The sequence below is a fragment of the Symphalangus syndactylus genome, chromosome 3 (assembly GCF_028878055.3).
Source record: "Symphalangus syndactylus isolate Jambi chromosome 3, NHGRI_mSymSyn1-v2.1_pri, whole genome shotgun sequence".
Classification (NCBI taxonomy): domain Eukaryota; kingdom Metazoa; phylum Chordata; class Mammalia; order Primates; family Hylobatidae; genus Symphalangus; species Symphalangus syndactylus.
The window spans coordinates 11,808,362-11,820,645 of record NC_072425.2 but is presented as its reverse complement, the minus strand read 5'-3'; the positions used below and the strand labels follow the sequence as shown (position 1 = coordinate 11,820,645).

General features: G+C 44.4%; 1 protein-coding gene across 27 annotated transcripts in view; it reads right to left on the bottom strand.

Moving 5' to 3' along the window:
* Positions 1-12,284, bottom strand: part of TSC1 (TSC complex subunit 1) — a 53,886-nt gene that overhangs the window by 11,936 nt on the left and 29,666 nt on the right. For 11 of the 27 annotated variants that reach the window (XM_055270567.2, XM_055270570.2, XM_055270569.2 and 8 more), the window contains 9 exons: positions 8,985-9,160; positions 8,175-8,290; positions 7,725-7,836; positions 7,296-7,417; positions 4,045-4,114; positions 3,470-3,574; positions 2,321-2,879; positions 1,143-1,186; positions 382-548 (listed from right to left, as the gene is read on the bottom strand). In XM_055270567.2, coding sequence (XP_055126542.1) covers positions 382-548; positions 1,143-1,186; positions 2,321-2,879; positions 3,470-3,574; positions 4,045-4,114; positions 7,296-7,417; positions 7,725-7,836; positions 8,175-8,290; positions 8,985-9,160 — 1,471 coding nt within the window. Of the gene's footprint in view, positions 1-381; positions 549-1,142; positions 1,187-2,320; positions 2,880-3,469; positions 3,575-4,044; positions 4,115-7,295; positions 7,418-7,724; positions 8,072-8,174; positions 8,291-8,984; positions 9,161-12,284 lie in introns of those variants that run through there. The other 16 variants (XM_055270571.2, XM_055270572.2, XM_055270578.2 and 13 more) reach the window with 4 other exon arrangements.

Genomic DNA, 12,284 nt, shown 5'->3' with positions numbered 1-12,284 from the left:
AAGGTAACATTGGTAGAGCCAAGATTCAAACTCCAGGTCTGACTGGCTTCACACACACTGTACAATACACGCTTCAGTTTTGTGCCATGAAATAGCTTTACAAGAGTTGGTTTTACATTTGGAAAAATAAAATCGTCTTCTGACCCTTCATCATGGCCAATTACATGCAAACATACACAAAATCACTTGTCCCCACAGTTTCTGAGAATTATGAGGGAATTCCGAGGTGTCACCATTCATGTCTTAATCTCAAGCAACCTGCCCCAAGGAGTGGGAAGGACTAGGAACTCTGACCTCCTCGGCTGCTGTGCTTTATGAGCTATCATGCTGACCCAAAACAAAACAAAAAGCAAGCGCCACCTGTCCCCTCCCCGTCCTCACCATGGCAGCATTATGTTCCTCCAGAGCTGCTGCTTTGATCACCTTGCGGAGGAGCCGCCTGTTCCGGAGAGCATGCTGCTGCCTCTTAAAACGCTCATAGAGTAACTGGTTGTGCAGTAAAAGCAACTGGTCTCGGAGGGTGCGGATCTCATCTGAAGGAGGAGAGCCTGATTTTAAAGCAGAGGGAGGGTGGCAGAAATGCCTTTTACAGATCGTTCAATCAAGCCCCCTTCCCATGTGTTGTTAGCTTAACAAACACAATTCTTTAAAAAACAAATCACCACTCTCTTTGCAAATGACCACTTGGCTCCCAGCAACAGCAGGGGGGAAAGTATGGACTATGTGTCTCCCTCGTGAAGGAATGCAAAGGGTCCTATCACGTGGGATGACTCTTTGAGAGCCTGCTTTCCTTTCCCCACAAATCTAGATCACACATTTCGGACGCCCTGTTTCTCAAGACCCTTCTTTCACTGTGTGTTCTCCCCCAGGAAGGCACTTCACTCTGCTCTTCTCTAGGGAAGCCTGGCAGGAAGTCTGTATTTTGCACTTATACTCTCAAGTGCATAGTACTTGCCACTTTTCAAAAATAAGAAATGCTGACTTGGCAACACTTGAGATCCTTTAGCCAAGCAGATAGCCTGGCCAGAGCACTAGCCAAGGGGAGATCTGTTTCCCAGAGGGCACCTCCTTCAAGGACAGAAAGGGCAACAAGCAAGCAGGAACCATGTGGGCTGGATTGAGAGCTAAAGTAACAACTTTACCTCCAAAGTGGGTCCAGTCCACAGACTTGCTGGGTAAAGGCAACCTAGGAAGAAAGTTTTTGAGTAACAAAGTTACCGATCTTACCAAGAAAAAAACTTATCTGGACTTTTATTTGCAGCAAAGTTAGATCACTTCCTTGTTGTCAAAATCTGCAATGGCATAAGAATGTTTCAAATTCCAGGTCTCCTCCAGAGAATTCGAGGAGAAGCGTACAGTGGACACAATGGGAGGCGGCCCTCGCCCCATTGCCTAGGACCTGTGTTGTTAGCTTAACAAACACAATTCTTTAAAAAACAAATCCAGAGCGGAGAGGGTTGCAGGCTGAGCTGCACTGCATACACCGTGGCCTCCGTTTCTGGGGCCAGCTCTCCAGAGAAACTGAGTAGTCAAACACACTGAGAGCCGTTTTCAACCCTGTCTGTTGAAATATACAGGGAGCACACTCTGTTGTGAAGCTACTATCACTCAAATTTAAGGAAAAAGTAGGTAATTTACCTGAGCCTATCATACCAAATCTCGTTTAAAAAGAGGGAGCTTAAATACTGTAATCCCTGTCAAATTCCACCATAGCATAGTATATAAGAAGAAAAATAAAAATATTCCCCAAGCACCTGTAAAGTAGCTAATAAAAGAAGGATGGGAAACCATTTCTCAGCTAGAGTCCTTTCTATGAAAACTTGGATGCCTCAGGGGGTCTGGAGGGGATGTCAGGCCATCTGAACTTGCATAAAATGCTGATGATTTTATCTCCACCTAATGAACTATGACACCAAAATAGAAAATAATAAGAATAATCTGTAGCTAGAGAGGGAAACACTGTGACAAATACTCTTATATTCTTTGAAATACCATAACCTCATTTTCAGCCTACAGCTTGCAGAGGGCACATATGAAAGCATTTGAGTGTCCTCATAGAACAGAGGCACAAAATGGCCTATATAAAAAGACTCATTTTGAAATGGACTGCTAAGGAATCATCCCAATTTAGGTGCACAGAGGTCACACATGGTCACATATATGAAGACGCAACAGCCTAGAAGGACATCTGACAAACAGCAGAGAACCAGCTGCCTCAAGGTGGGAGTGTGAAGAACGATTCTTGTTCCTCTCTTACGCTTTCTGTACTTCACAATAAAATGGACCATTTAACACAGAAGAGAGTGCCTCAGTCCCTTACTTGTTCAGCTCCTTGCTGTGCGCATCTGCTCCCTGCTGTATCAGTCTGTCCAGCACTTCCATTGGGGAGGTAGAGGGCACACCATCTTCCTCTGTGTTTCCTTTTGCTTTCTTTAACAGCTCTTCAGTCTTCCTGATGACAAAATGATGGGCTGTCTTTGGCAATGCCACCTCAAAAAGATGATCATACGGGGGAGGCTGCCCGCTTCCAAAGCCCACTCTCGTCGGAGGTGGAATTTTACAAGGACTGGGAGTGAGGATACTGGTCTCCAAAGAAGTCTGGCATTCCCTGTCCCCCGCAGGGCTTTCATCAGCACTGCCGCAGGGCAGGTCTATGGGAGTAAAGGCTTGCTTTGGTGTGTCAGGCCCAAGCTTGTCCAGGGAGGAGTGTAAAGGTTCAGGGTTCACGCTGGCGCCCTGAGCACTGGAGGCTGCCGAGTGGGTCTTCCGCTGAGAACCTGGGAGACTGTCTCGGTAAAAGGGAGAGTCAAAGCCTCCTCGAGGAACCATAGGCTCAGCCTCTGCTGTGGTGATCTCAGAAAGTTCTCTAGATATTGCAGCTGAGAGGAAGAGAGGAAACAAAAGAAATGGCAGTCGGTATTCCACCTGGGAAAGGCTAGGCAGTTTGGGTTGCATGCTGCCACATGCCAGTGTCACTCAGAGGGAGGAGAAAAAGTGGCATCCAGCTGGGTACGGTGGCTCACGCCTGTAATGCCAGAACTTTGGGAGGCTGAGGAGGGAGGATCACTTGAGCCCAGGAGTTAGAGACCAGCCTGGACAACATAGGGAGATCCCATCTCTACAAAAAAAATACAATAAAAATCAGCTGAGCATCATGGTGCATGCCTGTGGTCCCAGCTACTCAGGAGGCTGAGGTGGGCGGATTGCTTGAGCCTGGGAGGTCAAGGCTGCAGTGAGCCATGATCGTACCACTGCACTCCAGCCAGGGCGACAGAGCAAGACCCTGTCTCAAAAAAAAAAAAAAAAGTGGCATCACTTTACCTGGCATAGGTTCCAGACTAAACCACCCATCTTGTTACCTCAAGAGAAGAAAAATCAAGCAAGCCTGTGAGCATTGGCACAAAATCCCAGATTTATAGTAGAGTGAGGGTCAGGTTTTATCAACTCATAGCAATCCCACATACATTACCTTCTTCTTTATCTTTTTCAATACTATCTTCTTCAGAGGCCAGATCGCCTAAAAACCCTGGAAGATCACTTAGAGTGACAGAACCTTTGCTGCCAGGTGGCTCTTCTGAAGAGAAACAAAGACAACTGAAGTCAAAGAAATACAATGTAATCCCTGTAAGTGTAAAACTGCTTACACTGTATAGAATATGTCTGTAATAACTCTTCCTGCTGAACAGAGAAGGCTGGACATGGCTCTGTCCTAGGGATACTACAAAAGACTGAGATATTAAAAATAATATAACTAAAAGTACCAAAAATAATCCCATAGCAAATAAAATTCTCAGTTCTTAATGTCTCTGAAAAGAGATATAGTTTAGTCAAGTCAGAATACAGGTACTTCACTGCAATAGCTTAAAAACTGTTTTTGATATTATTAGGTTGGCTTTTAGAATTCACTACTTGTTTCATTATTTTTAGGCCTCAGTATTTTGGATATCCCAGAATTTCCTTGTTTCCATTTAACTTTCTTTTCTTAAACACATATAACCCAATTAGAAGAAGCAAGCAAGGCCTGTAGTAACACAGAAATTTTACCTGATCCTCTGTCATTCAGAAGATGGTGTTGTCTGTGTAGACATGGTCTTGCAGAATCCATTCTCTCTTCCTGAAAAGATAAGTATCATTTATATCACAAGACGAAAAATGTTGTACATGTTCTCGAGCATATTGTAAAGTAGTTTAAAGGTCAGCCCAGTGCAGTGATTCTCAAATTGTTTGGATGTTTTCTTTTCTTTTTTTTTTTTTTTTTGAGGTGGAGTTTCGCTCTTGTTGCCCAGGCTGGAGTGCAATGGGGCAATCTCACCTCACTGCAACCTCCGCCTCCTGGGTTCAAGTGATTCTCCTGCCTCAGCCTCCTGAGTAGCTGGGATTACAGGCATGCACCACCACGCCTGGCCAATTTTTGTATTTTTAGTAGAGACGGGGTTTCTCCACATTGGTCAGGCTGGTCTCGAACTCCCAACCTCAGGTGATCTGCCTGCCTCGGCCTTCCAAAGTGCTGGGACCACACCCGGCAGCTTTCTTTATAGTCTTAAAAAATGACTGCAGATGGGGCATGGTGGCCCATGCCTGTAGTCCCAGCAATTTGGGAGGCCAAGGCCAGTGGATTCCTTGAGCTCAGGAGTTTGAGGCTAGCCTGGGGAACATGGCAAAACCCCATCTCTACAAAAAATTTAAAAAGTAGCCAGGCGTGGTGACTGGTGCTTGTAGTCCCAGCTACCCAGGAGGCTGAGGTGGGAGGACCACCTGAGCCAGGGAGGTCAAGGCGGCAGTGAGCTGCAATTGTGCCACTGCACTCCAGCCTGGGCAACAGAGTGAGACCCTGTCTCACACACACGAAATAATAATAAGAAGAAAATTGGAGAATCCCAAGAGCTTTTGTTTATGAGGCTTAATTATTATATTAGAAAACTAGGAAATTTTAAAAATTCCCTTAAAAGTAACAAGCCCATTACAAGTTAATGTAAATTACATATTATTAAAAAACTATATTTCCCGAAATAAAAATAAATTTAGTGAGAAGAATGGAACATTTTTGCTATCTCTTTAATATATGGCTTCGTGAAAGACAGCTGGATTCTCCTATCTACCTCTACATTCAATCTGTTGCAATACGTTATTTTGACTGAATTGTATAAAGAAAATCTGGGGCCCCACAGATATGTAATTGCAAAAGTAAACATACGTGTTGTTGTTTTTCCTTTTGAGACAGGGTCTGGCTCTGTCACCTAGACTGGAATGCAGTGGCATGATCATGGCTCACTGCAATCTCTGCCTCCGGGGCTCAAGCCATCGTCCATCAGCTCCCCAGGTAGCTGGGACTACAGATGCACACCACCACACCTGGCTTTTTTTTTTTTTTTTAGTTGAGATGGGGTTTTGCATGTTGCCCAGGCTGGTCTTGAACTCCTGGGCTCAAGCAATCTACCTCCCTTGGACTCCTGACGTGCTGGATACAGGAGTGAGCCACCACGCCCAGCCGCAAAAAGTAAACATATGTTGATAGACTTTTCAAATAATTGTCTTTGTTATTACACCAAAATTTGACAAGTGGTAGTTTCTTAAAGTTACAAAGGGAAACTTGAAACCACATCAATGAGCTTTTCCTGTGTTAAAACCCACTAGTCTACCTTGTACTTTTTTTTTTTTTTCTTTTTTTGTGATGGAGTCTTGCCCTGTTGCCCAGGCTGGGGCTGGAGTGCAGTGGTATGATCTTGACTCACTGCAACCTCAGCCTCCTGGGTTCAAGCGATTCTCCTGCCTCAGCCTCCCAAGTAGCTGGGATTACAGCTGCCTGCCACCATACCCGGCTAATGTCTGTATTTAGTAGAGATGGTGTTTCGACATGTAGGCCGGGCTGGTCTTGAACTGCTGACCTCAAGTGATCCACCTGCTTCAGCCTCCCAAAGTGCTGGGTTACAGGTGTAAGCCACTGTGCCCAGCCTGCTTTGTACTTTGCATATACTTTTTACCTATGCATGATTCTGCAACATCATACGTTGGACATTCTGAAAATATTGGCTCATCAAGTTATTCAAATATTCCAAATGTTGAAACACTTCATTACATAATATCAAAAACTCAAATTACTAACTAAGCTTCCAAAGACTTTTCAATCTCATCACAAAAGTCTTGGGGCAGCTATCAACTTCACGGTGGTATATACACGTTTTTTAATATCCTAATTTCCACCTGAGAGTTGAATTTTGTTGTTGGCAACAAATACTGTCAGTTGTTTATCTTGAAGTGACAGACTCAGCTCATCATTTGAGAAACTGTCTGCCAAATACCCAAGTCTTAATAACCAGTTTGTAAGACAGCTATTCTTTCAAATAAAACGCATTCCATGAAAAAAGGCAGCTAGTTCACCTCTCAATTCAAATAACTGCATGAGGGCCAGAGGTCACCATCATACCCTGGTATGCGGTACATGTGCCTTATGCATATTTTCTATTTTGCCATGAAGAATATTACACATACATGTTCTCAGGGGCTAAAATTTAATAAAATTAATAATGGTTACTGCTTAATACAGAACACTCAACTTTTTAAATTTTTTTGTTTTTAATGGAGAGAAGATGTCAGGGAAGAATGCAAGGCATCCTAGGATAGGACATTTCAATGCCTGCCTTGATTCAGGCTAAGTTGCCACCATTTCACCCCAAATCATATTTGTGCCATCAGTGCAGATGCCAATGCAGTGGGAAGGGCAAATGACAGCTTAGTGTTACTATGAAAGTGGGTTTGGTCAGGTGTGGTGGCTCAAACCTGTAATCCCAGGATTTTGGGAGGCCCAGGTAGGAGGATCGTTTGAGTCCAGGAGTTTAAGACTAGCCTGGGCAACATAGTGAGACCTCATCTCCACCAAAAAAAAAAAAGTTAGCCAGGCATCATGGCACATGCCTGTAGTCCCAGCTACTTGGGAGGCTGATGCAGGAGGATTGCATGAGTCTAGGAGGTCAAGGCTGCAGTGAGCCATGATCGTGCCACTGCACTCCACCCTGGGTGACAGAGCAAGACCCCGTCTCAAAAAAAAAAATTCAAGAAAGTAGGTTTGACCTGCTGGGTTCCCTACAAGAGTTCTTCCAAAGCAGAGTTTTGGAACCACCCAGGGGTCGGCAGATCACACCTCGAGAGAGCTTGTTAGTCCATTTTCAATTATTCTGATTCAAACCCATTGCATTTTAGGTCAGAATTCTATCTGGCATAATTAGGCTTCTCAAAGTGAGGCTTGCAAGTGAGTCACTGTGCCTGGGCAGAGGGACAGCAGATGAGCTGGGTCGCACCTTCCTGGGGGGTGTGGCTGTGGCCTGGGGGAGTGAAATGTGCACGTAGTCATCCGAATGACAGAGTGGAGCTGGAGGAGGAGAGGTTGCTGGGGTTCCCAGAGGAGTTCCTTTTCCACCTGCTTAGAGACAAGGGCAGAACATATATGAGCACTGAGCCCAACTATTAGAAAAATTGCCGATGATTTTTTAGCCTACAACTATTACTATAAATAAAGCTGCTACAGTTAACTTTCTGGGGATCTAGATCAGTCTCTCTTTTTTGTTTTTAGGTTCACTTTACACATTCTGAAAGCCCCAGGGATTTGCAATAAGTGTCAAAAACAAGTTTACAACAGCAAGTGGTCCCTTAGATCTAAAAGAGAGTTCCTCCTGCCATTAAAGGCAGGTCAAAACCAACCAATCAAATCCAACCTAAGACATACATACCAGTTGTACCAAAGACTTTACTGTAAGGGTGTGACAGATCAGGAGGGACATTTCCAGGAGAAGTTGGAGGAGTGGTCATACCACAAACCATAGATGGGCTCCAAAGAGTAGCCTGGGAAGTTAATAAAGTACATCAGCAGTGGCAAAGGAAGCTAAGTCATCCACAAGGCTTATATCCATGGCCAGTGTTCAGCTTAAATTTAGCTTTTTCAACTAGAAAAAGGCATCTTATTAAAAGCGTATCAAGAAACAAGTTGCATTTTGTAAATCAAGACTTCAAGATGAACCTAAGAGGCAACAGTAACTTTCTTTGCTAATATCATGGATCCTTAAAAGTGACTCCTGAAATGAGCAGTGTGAAATTTTCCCAACCACATACTAAACCTGACCCAAAGGGTCAGCTTCACCAGAAAGCAGAGGAGAGAACAGGCACACTAGTTGACACCATACTTGTGGTGGGTCAGTTATCAGCCGTGTCGATGGGGAACTCAGAGTCTGAGGTAGCTGCCCTGGCGTATTTAACAACGTCAGCCGAGACGTGGAGTAAGGGGTAGAAGTAGCACACCCTAAAATGGAAGGGAAGAACACAGGGGGTTAGTGTGTGGTTTTAGGTTATTCTGATTAAAAAAAAAAAAGATGGTCCTCTAGACCATTTGATAATATTCAATTCTCTATACCTAAAAAATCTGAGGGACTTAACTGACATCCTTGGGGACAAAGTAACACTTCAGAGTTTCTTTAAATGCTCCTTTGAAATAAAGCTAAATAAGGTTTGATGTCTCATTAAGCCTCAAGATAACTTTAAAAAGCACACTACAGATGACAACTTCAGTGGGTGCAACCCACAAATAAAGCCTAGATTTTTATATGACTCCAATTCTAAATTGTTCCGACTCATTCAAACTGCGTCAGTGCTACAGACACAAGAGCCTCACTCTAAATGTCTGAAAATCAGAAAGATTCCCTTATGAGGTAGAGTCTGGAAGTCAAATACTTAAACCCATTTTCTTTGTTAAGTGTTGGAGACACGTCACCAACTCTGTTGGCATACAATCAGGTAGGAGACCAAGGACATCTAAATTAAACTTGAAGGAGAAATTAATTAGAAGAAAATGGACAGATATGCAAATTTAAAGTATTTTGGGAAAAATCCCTATGAACTGAACTAAGTCTTACTCCAGAAAAGAACATCAACAAAGACAAATAACATTTTCCAGAGACAAAGTTGCAAAACAGATAAGTACCAAAGACACTTTTTACCATAGCTATTCTGTGTGTCAGCATAAGGGTTGGTGGTGACATCGGCTGAACGATGAGGAAAACGGGCTGAGATTTGGTGAGACACAGAATAGCCATCTTCATAGGAGGCTTCTGTGGGATCCAGAGAGATTTTGGCACACTCGATCACAACATCATGAGTTTCTAATCTCTTCCACCTGTAAAATGCAATGAAAGTCAAGAAACGCAAACTGTAATCAACTGAATTAAATACTTCAGAGTGTCAACTCAGTGCCAGCCACGGAACTCTGATAGCAAAGAACAAGCAGGACCATGCCAGCCCAAGTCTGAAACAATTCTAGTACATAAAGAAATAGCCATTCATTTTACAATCCTATACCTTCCCTGTTTAAAATGGTTATATCAAGTTAACAAGCTAATCTGAAACAAAAATTTCCTCAACAAAAGACTAGGTGTAGCCTCAAAATGGAAAAATGGAACATAAGCTATGCAGCAGAGCAGCAGGCAGGGAAAAATGTCCTTTGGAATAAAGGTCATCAAAAAATAGGGAGACCTGGAAACTGCCAAGCAGCTGAGGCTGACTTAAGGTCTCCTATCAAGGCCTCAGGTGTCAAATCCATCCCTAGACCAGAAACAGAGTATAAAAGACAAACTAAAGAAAGTCCATAAGAATTTTTTTCGTTTTTCTTTTGAGATGGGGTCTCACTCTATCACCCAGGCTGGAGTACGGTGGCACGATCGTGGCTCACTGCCACCTCCAACTCCCAGGCTCAAGGATCCTCCTGCCACAGCCTCCCAAGTAGCTGGGACTACAGGCACATGTCACCATGCCTGGCTAATATTCTTACAGAAATGGGGTCTCACTTTGTTGCTCATGCTGGTCTCGAACTACTGGCCTCAAATGATCCTCCCACCTTGGCCTCCCAAAGTGCTGGGATTACAGGCATAAGCCACCATGCCCAGCTGAAGGCATGATTTTTTAAATCAACGTGTTAGTATGGCATAATTTGCTTACAATAAAATTAATCAATCTTGCTAAGTTTTGACAAAAGTCCCGATCATAATAAAGAACATTTCCATCACCCCAAAAGTTCCTTTGTGCCTTTTGTGGTGAGTCTCTTCCCCCACTTCTTGCAACCATCGATCTGCTAAAAGCATGCTTTTTCAGGGGGTATAATAATAGTTATTCTATAGAATATAACCCTTTGGTTGAACTTTGGGTTATTTCTTCTTTCCACTACAAGCTGTGCTGTGCTAAACACTGTTGTATGTCTTGACGTACATACAGAAGTGAGCCTGTAATCCCAGCACTTTAGGAGGCCGAGGCGGGCGGATCACTAGGTCAGGAGATCGAGACCATCCTAGTTAACACAGTGAATCCCCGTCTCTACTAAAAATACAAAAAATTAGCCGGGCGCAGTGGCAGGCGCCTGTAGTCCCAGCTACTCAGGAGGCTGAAGCAGGAGAATGGCGTGAACCCAGGAGGCGGAGTTTGCAGTGAGCCGAGATTGTGCCACTGCACTCCAGCCTGGGCGATAAGAGCGAGACTCCGTCTCAAAAAAAAAAAAAAAAAGAAGTGAGCCACTGTGCCAGCCTCCCATGAGGATTTTTTTTTTTTTTTGAGACAGAGTCTTGCTCTGTCACCCAGGCTGGAGTTCAGTGGCACAATCTCGACTCACTGCAACCTCCACCTTCTGGATTCAAGCAATTCTCCTGCCTCAGTCTCCCGAGTAGCTGGGATTCCAGGTGCCCGCCACCATCCCCAGCTAATTTTTTGTATTTTTAGTAGAGATGGGGTTTCACCATGTTTGCCAGGCTGGTCTTGAACTCCTGACCTCAGGTGATCCACCTGCCTTAGCCTCCCAAAGTGCTGGGATTACAGGCGTGAGCCACTGTACCTGGCCGAGAATATTTTTAAAACTGTCTAAAGATTCCTGTTATGTGATCCGTGGTTTCACTTCTAAGAATTTATCCTATAGAAACAGACATCCAGGCCGGGCGCGGTGGCTCACGCTTGTAATCCCAGCACTTTGGGAGGCCGAGGCGGGCGGATCACGAGGTCAGGAGATCGAGACCACGGTGAAACCCCGTCTCTACTAAAAATACAAAAAAAAATTAGCCGGGCGTGGTGGCGGGCGCCTGTAGTCCCAGCTACTCGGAGAGGCTGAGGCAGGAGAATGGCGTGAACCCGGGAGGTGGAGCTTGCAGTGAGCCGAGATTGCGCCACTGCACTCCAACCTGGGCGACAGAGCGAGACTCTGTCTCAAAAAAAAAAAAAAAAAAAAAGAAACAGACATCCAACAATGTTCAGCACAGCACAGCTTGTAATGGAAAGAAAGGAAATAACCCAAAGTTCAACCAAAGGGATATATTCTATAGAATAACTATTATTACACGCCCGAAAAAGCATACTTTTAGCAGATCGATGGTTGCCAGAAGTGGGGGAAGAGACACAAAGGAACTTTTGGGATGATGGAAGTGTTCTTTATTATGATTGGGACTTTTGTCAAAACTTAGCAAAATTGATCAATTTTATTGTAAGCAAATTATACCAAAGTTGATTTAAAAAATCATGCTTAAGGCTGGGTGTGGTGGCTCGTACCTGTAATCTCAGCATTTTGGGAGGCCAAGGCAGGCAGATTACTCGAGGCCAAGTTCGAGACCAGCATGGGTAACGTGGCAAAACCCCATCTTTAAAAAAAAATACAAAAAAAAAAAAAAATTAGCCAGGCATGGTGGCATGCACCTGTAATCCCAGCTACGTGGGTGGCTAAGACTCGAGAATCACTTGAACCTGGGAGGCGGAGGTTGCAGAGAGCCAGGAAAGCACCACTCCAGCCTAAGCAACAGGGCTAGACTCTGAAAAAAAGAAAAAAGAAAATCATGCTTTCAGCTGGGCATGGTGGCTCACACCTGTAATCCCAGCACTATGGGAGGCCAAGGCAGGAGGATCACTTGAGGCCAGGGGTTCAATACCAGCCTGGGCAACAAAGTGAGACCACACCCCATCTCTACAACAACAACAACAACAAAAAATAGCTGGGCGTGGTGGCATGTGCTCATGGTCCAGCCACTCAGGAGGCTGACATGGGAGGACAGCTTGACCCTGGGAGGTTGAGGCTGCCATAAGCCATGTTGTACCACTGCACTCCAGCCTGGGCAACAGAGCAAGGAAGAAAAAAAAAAATCATGCTTTCCACGTGCCTGTACTCTCAGCCACCGGGGAGGCTGAAGCAGGAGGATTACTTGAGCCCAGGAGTTCGAGATCAGCCTGGGCAACATAGCAAGACCCTGCCGAAAAAAAATAATAATGCTTTCAAA